The sequence below is a fragment of the Triticum dicoccoides genome, chromosome 7B (genome assembly GCF_002162155.2).
Source record: "Triticum dicoccoides isolate Atlit2015 ecotype Zavitan chromosome 7B, WEW_v2.0, whole genome shotgun sequence".
In the NCBI taxonomy this organism is placed as follows: domain Eukaryota; kingdom Viridiplantae; phylum Streptophyta; class Magnoliopsida; order Poales; family Poaceae; genus Triticum; species Triticum dicoccoides.
The window spans coordinates 659,084,505-659,101,393 of record NC_041393.1 but is presented as its reverse complement, the minus strand read 5'-3'; the positions used below and the strand labels follow the sequence as shown (position 1 = coordinate 659,101,393).

General features: G+C 44.4%; 1 protein-coding gene across 1 annotated transcript in view; it reads left to right on the top strand.

Moving 5' to 3' along the window:
* The first annotated feature begins 296 nt into the window (after nucleotides 1-296).
* LOC119339307 (aspartic proteinase nepenthesin-1-like) overlaps nucleotides 297-16,889 on the top strand; it is a 44,276-nt gene continuing 27,683 nt past the window's right edge. The window contains exon 1 of the mRNA XM_037611416.1: nucleotides 297-1,283. Coding sequence (XP_037467313.1) covers nucleotides 297-1,283 — 987 coding nt within the window. The remainder of the gene's footprint in view (nucleotides 1,284-16,889) is intronic.

Below are 16,889 nucleotides of genomic sequence, written 5' to 3'. Positions count from 1 at the left end.
CGCCGACAAGAGAGGGAACGAGGGAAGTTTACAGGCGAGGGAGAGACCCAACGTCTGATACCATGTGATCGGGTGAGTGAATGGGCAATCGCACCTTGGGTGCTGCCGATGGTATTGCTCTCATTATATACAAGTGTACAGATTACAACAGGGGCGCAGTGCGCCGTGGGTGGCAACGTGCATGAGATCGTGGGATCATGCAGTCGTGCATGTATAGGAGATGAGAGAGAGAGAGAGGAGTTTGACTGTCTAACACCTAGCTTGGCTTGTAGTACATCCAGAGACGATACTACGATATGGCCGTAGCAATGCCAGCCCCTGCTGCAGCTTGCTCGCTCCTTCTACTTCTCCTTGTGGTGGCCGCGCCGGTGGCCGCTGGGAATCCCAAGATCGATGAGTGCGTCATCCATGGTGTTTTCTGGGCCGCTTGGGCTGACTCGGAGCAGTTGACGGAGGGCCTCGGCATCTCGGAGCACACGTTCAGCACCTTCATCTTCGACCTTTCCGTCGGGCGGCAGGCCCTCTCGATCGTCATGGACATCTCCAGCGAGCTCGTCTGGGTGCAGTGCTGGCCCGGGCTCAGGCCCATGCCCACCTTCCTGCCCAACCACTCTGGCTCCTTCACCCTGATCGCCCCCTTCCAATCATCCGTGCGCAACAACTCCAGCACCTTTGGCCAGATCCACTATGCCGACTGGACTTGCCATCCCGGCCACCATGGCTGCGCAGCACGCTGCGGGTATGTACAGCACTTCTACGGCGCCGGCAACACGTCTGGCTACCTCGCCACTGAAACATTCGGTTTGGGGAACAGGGTCGTCAGCGGCATGGTGTTCGGCTGCAGCAACAACGTCACGATGTTGAGAGACATCGATGGAGCTTCCGGCTTCATCGGATTCAGTAGGGGCCCCCTCTCCCTCGTGTCGCAGCTCCAGGTCTCCAGGTTCTCCTACTTCATGGCGCTCCCCGACGACCCCGACAACGGCAAGGACTTCGTTAGCTGGAGCTGGGGAGATGGAGACTACGCCGACACTAAGGGCAGCCACACGCCGCTGCTGGCGGTCAGGCTCAACCAGAACCCTTACTTGTACTACGTCAACCTCACCAGCCTGCATGTGGACGAGCAGCTCCTCACCAACATCCCCGCGGGGACCTTCAACGTCCGGGCGAACGGCTCCGGCGGGGTGTTCCTCAGTACCACCTTGCCCTTCACCTACCTCGACGAGGCCGCGGACAAGGTTATGAGGAGGGAGCTCATGAGCATGATTGGATCGCAGGGCCTGGCTCCCACTACTAGGGAAAACCTTATACACAGGAACTTAGCAGCGGCGCGGTACAAAAACGGGCGTTACTGCTAATTTTCAGTAGCGCTGGTTCAAAACAAGCGCTACTGCTATCAAGTTAGCAGTAGCGCGGCCTAGTGGAACCGTGCTTCTAGTAAAATCGACCGACAGTATCCACCAACCTAGGTTTAGTAGCAGCGTGCTGACGGAACACGCGCTACTGCTAATGTAGTAGTAGTAGCGCGCTTTTTTCTTTGGTGGCTGCTGCTATTTTTTAAACTGACCACATGGCGGGCCCCGCTTAGCAGTAGCGCATATTCAGAAAGCATGCTGCTGCTATTCCCTTAGCAGTAGTGCGCTTTACATCATGCGCTACTGCTAAGACGAAGCATAATACCACCTCCCCCCTCCTCCTCCTCTCCCCCATCTCTCTTCCTCACTTTCCCCCACCTCCCTCCTCACTCCCTCACTTTGCTTCTTTCTCAATACTTCTCCCTCCATTGCCATCCCTCTTCTACCTACCTTTCTCTCTCTTTATTACTCCTAACTAACTCCACCACCTCCATTAATTCATGTCCTTTCTCTTTTTCCTTCCCCCTCTACTAGTTGAAGTTGTCTCCTCCCAAATTAGCTAGCTAGGTAGATGTAGTATTTAGGGAGGTGACCTATGTGCCCCTAACTAGATCTAGCTTTGTCAAGAAGAGATTTGTCCACTTTTGATCTCCCTACATCATCATCTCCACCGTGTGCTCGATCTCGAGATGATAGGTGATTAAAAATTCATGCTTTTGCAAGAATGGAAATATGTGTGTGTGTGTGATATGTTAATTGGGCAATATGATGGAAATTGTGTGTGTGTGGCATGAGTTGACGCCGAATTGTGCTTTTGAGTTGCCTATGTTTTGCCGAAATGTCGATTTATATCTGTTTCGGCGAATTCCTAGCAAACTCTAGATCTATATGTCCTCTTTTTAGGGAAGGTCATGCCAAAGTTTTGTATGACTTTGATGCATGCACGCATTTTTATAATCAGTTTGTTTATTATTACTGTGCAGACGTTCATGATGGTCAGTGGAACGATGGTGGACAGGTGGTTGCGGTCGGCGATGCAGGACATGAAAGAAAATAACCTGACAGAGGTTTTATGTCCGTGTCGAAAATACAAAGGAATAGTTTGGCTCGACCCCTATGACGATGGTCGTGTCGAAGCGCACCTGCTCATGACTAGTTTCATGGATGGCAATAGTCGGTGGATAATTGAAGATGAGGATGATGATGTTGAGGACGCCAGCGAGGCAGGCAATGACGACACGGGGCAAGACGAAGAGATGAGCGATAATGGTGACGGGGAAGAGGTCGGACATGGCGGCAGAGAAAGGGCTGGACATGGAGGAGCAGAAGGGGCCGGAGATGGCGACGGAGAGAACGTGGACTCCACACAGCAGAGTTCGTCGGTACTAAGTTCAATCGTGCGGGGCCCTCTGAAGGAAATATGCCCTAGAGGCAATAATAAAGTTATTATTTATTTCCTTATATCATGATAAATGTTTATTATTCATGCTAGAATTGTATTAACCGGAAACATAATACATGTGTGAATACATAGACAAACAGAGTGTCACTAGTATGCCTCTACTTGACTAGCTCTTTAATCAAAGATGGTTATGTTTCCTGACCATGAACAATGAGTTGTTATTTGATTAACGAGGTCACATCATTAGTTGAATGATCTGATTGACATGACCCATTCCATTAGCTTAGCACCTGATCGTTTAGTATGTTGCTATTGCTTTCTTCATGACTTATACATGTTCCTATGACTATGAGATTATGCAACTCCCGTTTGCCGGAGGAACACTTTGGGTGCTACCAAACGTCACAACGTAACTGGGTGATTATAAAGGAGCATTACAGGTGTCTCCAAAGGTAGATGTTGGGTTGGCGTATTTCGAGATTAGGATTTGTCACTCCGATTGTCGGAGAGGTATCTCTGGGCCCTCTCGGTAATGCACATCACATAAGCCTTGCAAGCACTGCAACTAATATGTTAGTTGTAAGATGATGTATTACGGAACGAGTAAAGAGACTTGCCGGTAACGAGATTGAACTAGGTATTGGATACCGACGATCGAATCTCGGGCAAGTAACATATCGATGACAAAGGGAACAACGTATGTTGTTATGCGGTCTGACCGATAAAGATCTTCGTAGAATATGTAGGAGCCAATATGGGCATCCAGGTCCCGCTATTGGTTATTGACCAGAGACGTGTCTCGGTCATGTCTACATTGTTCTCGAACCCGTAGGGTCCGCACGCTTAAGGTTACGATGACAGTTATATTATGAGTTTATGCATTTTGATGTACCGAAGGTTGTTCGGAGTCCCGGATGTGATCACGGACATGACGAGGAGTCTCGAAATGGTCGAGACATAAAGATTGATATATTGGAAGCCTATGTTTGGACATCGGAAGTGTTCCGGGTGAAATCGGGATTTTACCGGGTTACCGGGAGGTTACCGGAACCCCCCGGGAGCCATATGGGCCTTCATGGGCCTTAGTGGAAAGGTGAAAGGGCTGCCCACCAGGGCTGCGTGCCTCCCCCCTTCCCCTAGTCCTATTAGGACTAGGAGAGGTGGCCGGCCACCCTTCTCCTCTTTCCCCCTTTGGGGATTCCTAGTTGGAATAGGATTGGAGGGGAGTCCTACTCACGGTAGGAGTAGGACTCCTCCTGCGCCACCTCCTCCTGGCCGGCGCCTCCTTCCCCCCTTGGCTCCTTTATATACTGAGGCAGGGGCACCCCATAACACACAAGTTGATCCACGTGATCTATTCCTTAGCCGTGTGCGGTGCCCCCTACCACCATAGACCTCGATAATACTGTAGCGGAGTTTAGGCGAAGCCCTGCTGCTGTAGTACATCAAGATCGTCACCACGCCGTCGTGCTGACGGAACTCTTCCCCGACACTTTGCTGGATCGGAGTCCGGGGATCGTCATCGGGCTGAACGTGTGCTCGAACTCGGAGGTGTCGTAGTTTCGGTGCTTGATCGGTTGGATCGTGAAGACGTACGACTACTTCCTCTACGTCGTGTCATCGCTTCCGCAGTCGGTCTGCGTTGGGTACGTAGACAACACTCTCCCCTCGTTGCTATGCATCACATGATCTTGCGTGTGCGTAGGAAATTTTTTGAAATTACTACGAAACCCAACAGTGGCATCCGAGCCTAGGTTATTGATGTTGATGTTATATGCACGAGTAGAACACAAGTGAGTTGTGGACGATACAAGTCATACTGCCTACCAGCATGTCATATTTTGGTTCGGCGGTATTGTTGGACGAGACGACCCAGACCAACCTTACGCGTACGCTTACGCGAGACCGGTTCCCTCGACGTGCTTTGCACAGAGATGGCTTGCGGGCGACTGTCTCTCCAACTTTAGTTGAACCGAGTATGGCTACGCCCGGTCCTTGAGAAGGTTAAAACGGAGTCTATTTGACAAACTATCGTTGTGGTTTTGATGCGTAGGTGAGATTGGTTCTTACTTAAGCCCGTAGCAGCCACGTAAAACATGCAACAACAAAGTAGAGGACGTCTAACTTGTTTTTGCAGGGCATGTTGTGATGTGATATGGTCAAGGCATGATGCTGAATTTTATTGTATGAGATGATCATGTTTTGTAACCAAGTTATCGGCAACTGGCAGGAGCCATATGGTTGTCGCTTTATTGTATGCAATGCAATCACGATGTAATGCTTTACTTTATTACTAAACGGTAGTGATAGTCGTGAAAGCATAAGATTGGCGAGACGACAACGATGCTACGATGGAGATCAAGGTGTCGCGCCGGTGACGATGGTGATCATGACGGTGCTTCGGAGATGGAGATCACAAGCACAAGATGATGATGGCCATATCATATCACTTATATTGATTGCATGTGATGTTTATCTTTTTATGCATCTTATCTTGCTTTGATTGACGGTAGCATTATAAGATGATCTCTCACTAAATTATCAAGAAGTGTTCTCCCTGAGTATGCACCGTTGCGAAAGTTCTTCGTGCTGAGACACCACGTGATGATCGGGTGTGATAGGCTCTACGTTCAAATACAACGGGTGCAAAACAGTTGCGCACGCAGAATACTCAGGTTAAACTTGACGAGCCTAGCATATGCAGATATGGCCTCGGAACACGGAGACCGAAAGGTCGAGCGTGAATCATATAGTAGATATGATCAACATAACGATGTTCACCATTGAAAACTACTCCATCTCACGTGATGATCGGTCATGGTTTAGTTGATTTGGATCACGTAATCACTTAGAGGATTAGAGGGATGTCTATCTAAGTGGGAGTTCTTAAGTAATATGATTAATTGAACTTAAATTTATCATGAACTTAGTCCTGGTAGTATTTTGCACATTATGTTGTAAGATCAATAGCTTGCGTTGTTGCTTTCATATGTTTATTTTGATATGTTCCTAGAGAAAACTGTGTTGAAAAATGTTAGTAGCAATGATGCGGATTGGATCCGTGATCTGAGGTTAAATCCTCATTGCTGCACAGAAGAATTATGTCCTTAATGCACCGCTAGGTGACGGACCTATTGCAGGAGCAAATGCAGACGTTATGAACGTTTGGCTAGCTCAATATGATGACTACTTGATAGTTTAAGTGCACCATGCTTAACGGCTTAGAATCGGGACTTCAAAGACGTTTTGAATGTCATGGACCATATGAGATGTTGCAGGAGTTGAAGCTAATATTTCAAGCAAATACCCGAGTTGAGAGATATGAAGTCTCCAACAAGTTCTATAGCTAAAAGATGGAGGAGAATCGCTCAGCTAGTGAGCATGTGCTCAGATTGTCTGAGTACTACAATCGCTTGAATCAAGTGGGAGTTAATCTTCCAGATAAGATAGTGATTGACAGAATTCTCTAGTCACCATCACTAAGTTACTAGAACTTTGTGATGAACTATAGTATGCAAGGGATGACGAAAACGATTCCCAAGCTCTTCATGATGCTGAAATCAACGAAGGTAGAAATCAAGAAAGAGCATCAAGTGTTGATGGTTAACAAGATCACTAGTTTCAAGAAAAGGGCAAAGGGAAAAGAAGGGAACTTCAAGTGGAAAGACAAGCAAGTTGTCACTCCCGTGAAGAAGACCAAAGCTGGACCAAAGCCTGAAACTGAGTGCTTACACTGCAAAGGAAATGGTCACTGGAAGCGGAAATGCCCTGAATATTTGGTGGGTAAGAAGGATGGCAAAGTGAACAAGTGTATATTTGATATACAGGTTATTGATGTGTGCCTTACTAGTGTTTATAGTAGCCCCTAAGTATTTGATACTTGTTCGGTTGCTAAGATTAGTAATTCGAAACAGGAGTTACAGAATAAACAGAGACTAGTTGAAGGGAAAGTGACGATGAGTGTTGGAAGTAGTTCCAAGATTGATATGATCATCGTCACACACTCCCTATACTTTCGGGATTAGTGTTGAACCTAAATAAGTGTTATTTGGTGTTTGCGTTGAGCATGAATATGATTTGATCATGTTTATTGTAATACGATTATTCATTTAAGTAAGAGAATAAATTGTTGTTCTGTTTACATGAATAAAACCTTATATGGTTACACACCCAATGAAAATGGTTCATTGGATCTCGATCGTAGTAATACACATATTCATAATATTGAAACCAAAAGATGCAAAGTTAATAATGATAGAGCAACTTATTTGTGGGACTGCCGTTTAGATCATATTGGTGTAAAGCGCATGAAGAAACTCCATGCTAATGGGATTTTGGAATCACTTGATTATGAATCACTTGATGCTTGCGAACCATGCCTCTTGGGCAAGATGACTAAAACTCCGTTCTCCGGAACAGTGGAGCAAGCAACTGACTTATTGGAAATAATACATACTGATGTATGCGATCCGATGAGTGTTAAGGCTCGCGGCGGGTATCGTTATTTTTTGACCTTCACAGATGATTTGAGCAGATATGGGTATATCTACTTGATGAAACATAAGTCTGAAACATTTGAAAAGTTCAAAGAATTTCAGAGTGAAGTGGAAAATCATCGTGACAAGAAAATAAGGTTTCTACAATCTGATCGCGGAGACAAATATTTGAGTTACGAGTTTGGTCTTCAGTTAAAACAACGTGAAATAGTTTCACAAATTCATGCCACCTGGAACACCACATCATAATGGTGTGTCCGAACGTCATAACCGTACTTTATTGGATATAGTACAATCTATGATGTTTCTTGCCGATTTACCAATATCGTTTTGGGATCATGCATTAGAGACAGCTGCATTCACGTTAATAAGGGGCACCATCTAAAGTCCGTTGAGACGACACAATATGAACTGTGGTTTAGCAAGAAACCCAAGTTGTCGTTTCTTAAAGTTTAAGGTTGTGATGCTTATGTGAAAAAAATTTCATCCTGATAAGCTCGAACCCAAATCGGAGAAGTGCGTCTTCATAGAATACCCAAAACTGTTGGGTACACCTTCTATCACAGATCTGAGGGCAAGATTTTCGTTGCTAAATTCGGATCCTTTCTAGAGAAGGAATTTCTCTCGAAAGAAGTGAGTGGAAGGAGAGTAGAACTTGATGAGGTAATTATACCTTCTCCCTTATTGGAAAGTAGTTCATCACAGAAATCAGTTCCAGTGATTCCTACACCAATAAGTGAGGAAGTTAATGATGATGATCATCAAACTTCAGATCAAGTTACTACCAAACCTCGTAGGTCTTCCAGAGTAAGATCCGCACCAGAGTGGTACGGTAATCATGTTCTGGAAGTCATGTTACTAGACCATGATGAACCTACGAACTATGAGGGAGCAATGATGAGCCCAAATTCCACGAAATGGCTTGAGGCCATGAAATCTGAGATATGATCCATGTATGAGAACAAAGTGTAGACTTTGATTGACTTGCCCGATGATCGGTGAGTCATTAAGAATAAATGGATCTTCAAGAGGAAGACGGACGTTGATAGTAGTGTTACTATCTACAAAGCTAGACTTGTCGAAAAAGGTTTTTGACAAAGTTCAAGGTGTTGAATACGATGAGATTTTCTTACTCGTATCGATGCTTAAAAGTCTGTCCGAATCATGTTAGCAATTGCCACATTTTATGATTATGAAATTTGGCAGATGGATGTCAAAACTGCATTCCTGAATGGATTTCTGGAAGAAGTGTTGTATATGATGCAACCGGAAGGTTTTGTCGATCCAAAGGGAGCTAACAAAGTGTGCAAGCTCCAGCGATCCATTTATGGACTGGTGCAAGAATCTCGGAGTTGGAATATACGCTTTGATAAGTTGATCAAAGCATATAGTTTTTGTACAGACTTACGGTGAAGCCTGTATTTACAAGAAAGTGAGTGGGAGCACTACAACATTTCTGATAAGTATATGTGAATGACATATTGTTGATCGGAAATAATGTAGAATTATTCTGCAAAGCATGAAAGGATACTTGAATAAAAGTTTTTCAAAGAAAGACCTTGGTGAAGCTGCTTACACATTGAGCATCAAGATCTATATAGATAGATGAAGACGCTTGATAAGATTTTTCAATGAATATATACCTTGATAAATTTTTGAAATAGTTCAAAATGGAACAGTCAAAGAAGGAGTTCTTGCCTGTGTTGCAAGGTGTGAAGTTGAGTAAGACTCAAAGCCCGACCACGGTAGAAAATAGAAAGAGAATGAAAGTCATTCCCTATGCCTCAGTCATAGGTTCTATAAAGTATGCCATGCTGTATACCAGATCTATTGTATGCCATACCACTGAGTTTGGCAAGGGAGTACAATAGTGATCTAGGAGTAGATCACTGGAGAGCGGTCAAAATTGTCCTTAGTGGAATAAGGATATGTTTCTCGATTATGGAAAAAGGTTCGTCGTAAAGGGTTACGCCGATGCAAGTTTGACACTAATCTAGATGACTCTAAGTCTCGATCTAGATACATATTGAAAGTGGGAGCAATTAGCTAGAGTAGCTCCATGCAGAGCATTGTTGACATAGAAATTTGCAAAATACATGAGGATCTGAATGTGGCAGACCCGTTGACTAAGATTCTCTCACAAGCAAAACATGATCACACCTTAGTACTCCTTGGGTGTTAATCACATAGCGATGTGAACTAGATTACTGAATCTAGTAAACCCTTTGGGTGTTGGTCACATAGCGATGTGAACTATGGGTGTTAATCACATGGTGATGTGAACTATTACTGTTAAATCACATGGCGATATGAACTAGATTATTGACTCTAGTGCAAGTGGGAGACTGAAGGAAATATGCCCTAGAGGCAATAATAAAGTTATTATTTATTTCCTTATATCATGATAAATGTTTATTATTCATGCTAGAATTGTATTAACCGGAAACATAATACATGTGTGAATACATAGACAAACAGAGTGTCACTAGTATGCCTCTACTTGACTAGCTCTTTAATCAAAGATGGTTATGTTTCCTGACCATGAACAATGAGTTGTTATTTGATTAACGAGGTCACATCATTAGTTGAATGATCTGATTGACATGACCCATTCCATTAGCTTAGCACCTGATCGTTTAGTATGTTGCTATTGCTTTCTTCATGACTTATACATGTTCCTATGACTATGAGATTATGCAACTCCCGTTTGCCGGAGGAACACTTTGGGTGCTACCAAACGTCACAACGTAACTGGGTGATTATAAAGGAGCATTACAGGTGTCTCCAAAGGTAGATGTTGGGTTGGCGTATTTCGAGATTAGGATTTGTCACTCCGATTGTCGGAGAGGTATCTCTGGGCCCTCTCGGTAATGCACATCACATAAGCCTTGCAAGCACTGCAACTAATATGTTAGTTGTAAGATGATGTATTACGGAACGAGTAAAGAGACTTGCCGGTAACGAGATTGAACTAGGTATTGGATACCGACGATCGAATCTCGGGCAAGTAACATATCGATGACAAAGGGAACAACGTATGTTGTTATGCGGTCTGACCGATAAAGATCTTCGTAGAATATGTAGGAGCCAATATGGGCATCCAGGTCCCGCTATTGGTTATTGACCAGAGACGTGTCTCGGTCATGTCTACATTGTTCTCGAACCCGTAGGGTCCGCACGCTTAAGGTTACGATGACAGTTATATTATGAGTTTATGCATTTTGATGTACCGAAGGTTGTTCGGAGTCCCGGATGTGATCACGGACATGACGAGGAGTCTCGAAATGGTCGAGACATAAAGATTGATATATTGGAAGCCTATGTTTGGACATCGGAAGTGTTCCGGGTGAAATCGGGATTTTACCGGGTTACCGGGAGGTTACCGGAACCCCCCGGGAGCCATATGGGCCTTCATGGGCCTTAGTGGAAAGGTGAAAGGGCTGCCCACCAGGGCTGCGTGCCTCCCCCCTTCCCCTAGTCCTATTAGGACTAGGAGAGGTGGCCGGCCACCCTTCTCCTCTTTCCCCCTTTGGGGATTCCTAGTTGGAATAGGATTGGAGGGGAGTCCTACTCACGGTAGGAGTAGGACTCCTCCTGCGCCACCTCCTCCTGGCCGGCGCCTCCTTCCCCCCTTGGCTCCTTTATATACTGAGGCAGGGGCACCCCATAACACACAAGTTGATCCACGTGATCTATTCCTTAGCCGTGTGCGGTGCCCCCTACCACCATAGACCTCGATAATACTGTAGCGGAGTTTAGGCGAAGCCCTGCTGCTGTAGTACATCAAGATCGTCACCACGCCGTCGTGCTGACGGAACTCTTCCCCGACACTTTGCTGGATCGGAGTCCGGGGATCGTCATCGGGCTGAACGTGTGCTCGAACTCGGAGGTGTCGTAGTTTCGGTGCTTGATCGGTTGGATCGTGAAGACGTACGACTACTTCCTCTACGTCGTGTCATCGCTTCCGCAGTCGGTCTGCGTTGGGTACGTAGACAACACTCTCCCCTCGTTGCTATGCATCACATGATCTTGCGTGTGCGTAGGAAATTTTTTGAAATTACTACGAAACCCAACAGTGGCATCCGAGCCTAGGTTATTGATGTTGATGTTATATGCACGAGTAGAACACAAGTGAGTTGTGGACGATACAAGTCATACTGCCTACCAGCATGTCATATTTTGGTTCGGCGGTATTGTTGGACGAGACGACCCAGACCAACCTTACGCGTACGCTTACGCGAGACCGGTTCCCTCGACGTGCTTTGCACAGAGATGGCTTGCGGGCGACTGTCTCTCCAACTTTAGTTGAACCGAGTATGGCTACGCCCGGTCCTTGAGAAGGTTAAAACGGAGTCTATTTGACAAACTATCGTTGTGGTTTTGATGCGTAGGTGAGATTGGTTCTTACTTAAGCCCGTAGCAGCCACGTAAAACATGCAACAACAAAGTAGAGGACGTCTAACTTGTTTTTGCAGGGCATGTTGTGATGTGATATGGTCAAGGCATGATGCTGAATTTTATTGTATGAGATGATCATGTTTTGTAACCAAGTTATCGGCAACTGGCAGGAGCCATATGGTTGTCGCTTTATTGTATGCAATGCAATCACGATGTAATGCTTTACTTTATTACTAAACGGTAGTGATAGTCGTGAAAGCATAAGATTGGCGAGACGACAACGATGCTACGATGGAGATCAAGGTGTCGCGCCGGTGACGATGGTGATCATGACGGTGCTTCGGAGATGGAGATCACAAGCACAAGATGATGATGGCCATATCATATCACTTATATTGATTGCATGTGATGTTTATCTTTTTATGCATCTTATCTTGCTTTGATTGACGGTAGCATTATAAGATGATCTCTCACTAAATTATCAAGAAGTGTTCTCCCTGAGTATGCACCGTTGCGAAAGTTCTTCGTGCTGAGACACCACGTGATGATCGGGTGTGATAGGCTCTACGTTCAAATACAACGGGTGCAAAACAGTTGCGCACGCAGAATACTCAGGTTAAACTTGACGAGCCTAGCATATGCAGATATGGCCTCGGAACACGGAGACCGAAAGGTCGAGCGTGAATCATATAGTAGATATGATCAACATAACGATGTTCACCATTGAAAACTACTCCATCTCACGTGATGATCGGTCATGGTTTAGTTGATTTGGATCACGTAATCACTTAGAGGATTAGAGGGATGTCTATCTAAGTGGGAGTTCTTAAGTAATATGATTAATTGAACTTAAATTTATCATGAACTTAGTCCTGGTAGTATTTTGCACATTATGTTGTAAGATCAATAGCTTGCGTTGTTGCTTTCATATGTTTATTTTGATATGTTCCTAGAGAAAACTGTGTTGAAAAATGTTAGTAGCAATGATGCGGATTGGATCCGTGATCTGAGGTTAAATCCTCATTGCTGCACAGAAGAATTATGTCCTTAATGCACCGCTAGGTGACGGACCTATTGCAGGAGCAAATGCAGACGTTATGAACGTTTGGCTAGCTCAATATGATGACTACTTGATAGTTTAAGTGCACCATGCTTAACGGCTTAGAATCGGGACTTCAAAGACGTTTTGAATGTCATGGACCATATGAGATGTTGCAGGAGTTGAAGCTAATATTTCAAGCAAATACCCGAGTTGAGAGATATGAAGTCTCCAACAAGTTCTATAGCTAAAAGATGGAGGAGAATCGCTCAGCTAGTGAGCATGTGCTCAGATTGTCTGAGTACTACAATCGCTTGAATCAAGTGGGAGTTAATCTTCCAGATAAGATAGTGATTGACAGAATTCTCTAGTCACCATCACTAAGTTACTAGAACTTTGTGATGAACTATAGTATGCAAGGGATGACGAAAACGATTCCCAAGCTCTTCATGATGCTGAAATCAACGAAGGTAGAAATCAAGAAAGAGCATCAAGTGTTGATGGTTAACAAGATCACTATTTTCAAGAAAAGGGCAAAGGGAAAAGAAGGGAACTTCAAGTGGAAAGACAAGCAAGTTGTCACTCCCGTGAAGAAGACCAAAGCTGGACCAAAGCCTGAAACTGAGTGCTTACACTGCAAAGGAAATGGTCACTGGAAGCGGAAATGCCCTGAATATTTGGTGGGTAAGAAGGATGGCAAAGTGAACAAGTGTATATTTGATATACAGGTTATTGATGTGTGCCTTACTAGTGTTTATAGTAGCCCCTAAGTATTTGATACTTGTTCGGTTGCTAAGATTAGTAATTCGAAACAGGAGTTACAGAATAAACAGAGACTAGTTGAAGGGAAAGTGACGATGAGTGTTGGAAGTAGTTCCAAGATTGATATGATCATCGTCACACACTCCCTATACTTTCGGGATTAGTGTTGAACCTAAATAAGTGTTATTTGGTGTTTGCGTTGAGCATGAATATGATTTGATCATGTTTATTGTAATACGATTATTCATTTAAGTAAGAGAATAAATTGTTGTTCTGTTTACATGAATAAAACCTTATATGGTTACACACCCAATGAAAATGGTTCATTGGATCTCGATCGTAGTAATACACATATTCATAATATTGAAACCAAAAGATGCAAAGTTAATAATGATAGAGCAACTTATTTGTGGGACTGCCGTTTAGATCATATTGGTGTAAAGCGCATGAAGAAACTCCATGCTAATGGGATTTTGGAATCACTTGATTATGAATCACTTGATGCTTGCGAACCATGCCTCTTGGGCAAGATGACTAAAACTCCGTTCTCCGGAACAGTGGAGCAAGCAACTGACTTATTGGAAATAATACATACTGATGTATGCGATCCGATGAGTGTTAAGGCTCGCGGCGGGTATCGTTATTTTTTGACCTTCACAGATGATTTGAGCAGATATGGGTATATCTACTTGATGAAACATAAGTCTGAAACATTTGAAAAGTTCAAAGAATTTCAGAGTGAAGTGGAAAATCATCGTGACAAGAAAATAAGGTTTGTACGATCTGATCGCGGAGACAAATATTTGAGTTACGAGTTTGGTCTTCAGTTAAAACAACGTGAAATAGTTTCACAAATTCATGCCACCTGGAACACCACATCATAATGGTGTGTCCGAACGTCATAACCGTACTTTATTGGATATAGTACAATCTATGATGTTTCTTACCGATTTACCAATATCGTTTTGGGATCATGCATTAGAGACAGCTGCATTCACGTTAATAAGGGGCACCATCTAAAGTCCGTTGAGACGACACAATATGAACTGTGGTTTAGCAAGAAACCCAAGTTGTCGTTTCTTAAAGTTTAAGGTTGTGATGCTTATGTGAAAAAAATTTCATCCTGATAAGCTCGAACCCAAATCGGAGAAGTGCGTCTTCATAGAATACCCAAAACTGTTGGGTACACCTTCTATCACAGATCTGAGGGCAAGATTTTCGTTGCTAAATTCGGATCCTTTCTAGAGAAGGAATTTCTCTCGAAAGAAGTGAGTGGAAGGAGAGTAGAACTTGATGAGGTAATTATACCTTCTCCCTTATTGGAAAGTAGTTCATCACAGAAATCAGTTCCAGTGATTCCTACACCAATAAGTGAGGAAGTTAATGATGATGATCATCAAACTTCAGATCAAGTTACTACCAAACCTCGTAGGTCTTCCAGAGTAAGATCCGCACCAGAGTGGTACGGTAATCATGTTCTGGAAGTCATGTTACTAGACCATGATGAACCTACGAACTATGAGGGAGCAATGATGAGCCCAAATTCCACGAAATGGCTTGAGGCCATGAAATCTGAGATATGATCCATGTATGAGAACAAAGTGTAGACTTTGATTGACTTGCCCGATGATCGGTGAGTCATTAAGAATAAATGGATCTTCAAGAGGAAGACGGACGTTGATAGTAGTGTTACTATCTACAAAGCTAGACTTGTCGAAAAAGGTTTTTGACAAAGTTCAAGGTGTTGAATACGATGAGATTTTCTTACTCGTATCGATGAGGTTTTTGACAAAGTTCAAGGTATCAAGGACCTCCACGTAAGCGGAGCGGCGCCGAAATCGATGAGCTGTTGAAAAACTGGAAGCAGTGCCCCGCGCCGGGAAAGACGATGAACAAGGCGCCGGAGCCGCTGCTGAAGGTACGGAAGACGAGGTCTGTTTTCTGGGACTTGGAGTACTGGCACAAACTCGATACACCTCATTGCCTTGATCAAATGCATATCTGTAAGAATGTCCTTGAGAGCTTGCTCGCGACACTGATGAACATGCCGGATAAGACCAAGGATGGGCCGAAGGCAAGAAAAGATTTGCAAGATTTGAATATCAGGGAAGATATGCACATGTCGCCCCGCAAAAAGTCAGACGAGACAGAGACGGAGACAGAGGCGTGGGAGAAGAAGGGCAAGAAAGTAAAGTAAGAGGATTATTGCCCCCCTTCTTGCTTCACCTTAGGTCAGGCTGAGATCAATCAATTCTTTAAGTGTCTTACCGGAGTCAAAGTTAGTTCCGGTTACTGTGGAAAGATAAGCAGATATCTAGACATGGACAAGAAAAGGTTCAGCGGGATGAAGTCCCATGACTGTCATGTGATGATGATGCAGATACTACCTTTTGCCCTTAGAGGGATAATGGAAAAGCACGTCCGTGACACGCTTCTTGGTCTCTGCAACTTCTTCGACGTCATCTCTCGAAAGTCGATCAGTGTGAAGCAGCTCCAAAGGCTACAGGAAGAGATCGTCGTGATACTGCATGAGCTTGAGATGTACTTCGCACCCGCATTCTTTGATGTGATGGTGCATCTGTGTGTCCATATTGTGGACGACATAATAGACCCGGGGCCGTCATTCCTGCACAACATGATGCCGTTTGAAAGGATGAATGGGATCATCAAAGGATTCGTTCGTAACATGTCCTATCCAGATGGAAGCATAGTCCAGGGCTATCTGACACAAGAGTGCATCTCTTTCTGCGAGAATTTTCTATATGGGAAGACCAGCCGCCTGGTGTTAGTGTTGGTTTGCCCATTAACAAGCACGACGGGAGGCTCGAAGGAGAAGGGCACTCCAACGGTCGCAGGAAACTGCACGTGGCATAGTCAGATTGATGCAGCGACTTTGACAAAGCAAACTTGGTAGTGCTACAACACCTAGATGAGGTAGATCCTTTCATGGCACTGCACAAAGAAATTATCGCAAAGAAGTATCATGACCGGGGGTATGCAGGATGGACGCCGAAGTTACTAGAGAGTACAACTCCACTTTCCTGCATTGATTCAAAGTGCATATTATTGCTAATACCCCAGAGGAGGGCTCTAAGGACGGATTGCTCATATACGCCTTAGCACATGGCCCCTCACCCAACCTCGTAACCTATCAGGCATACGATATCAACGGATACACGTTCTACATGGAGGCCAAAGATATGGACAGTGATGATCAAAACTCAGGGGTGATGACGGAATGCATGACCGGTAGCGACAACGGTGCAATTGATAGATTTTACGAAAGGGTCGAGGAGATCTGGGAGCTTGACTACTCTGGACTGCACAACACGATGATGTTCCGTGTCACATGGGCTAAGAATGTCGAAAGAGAAACTGGTATTTCACTACCATGACTATACCCGACGCCAAGAGCTCTACCATGAACGCTATCGCAA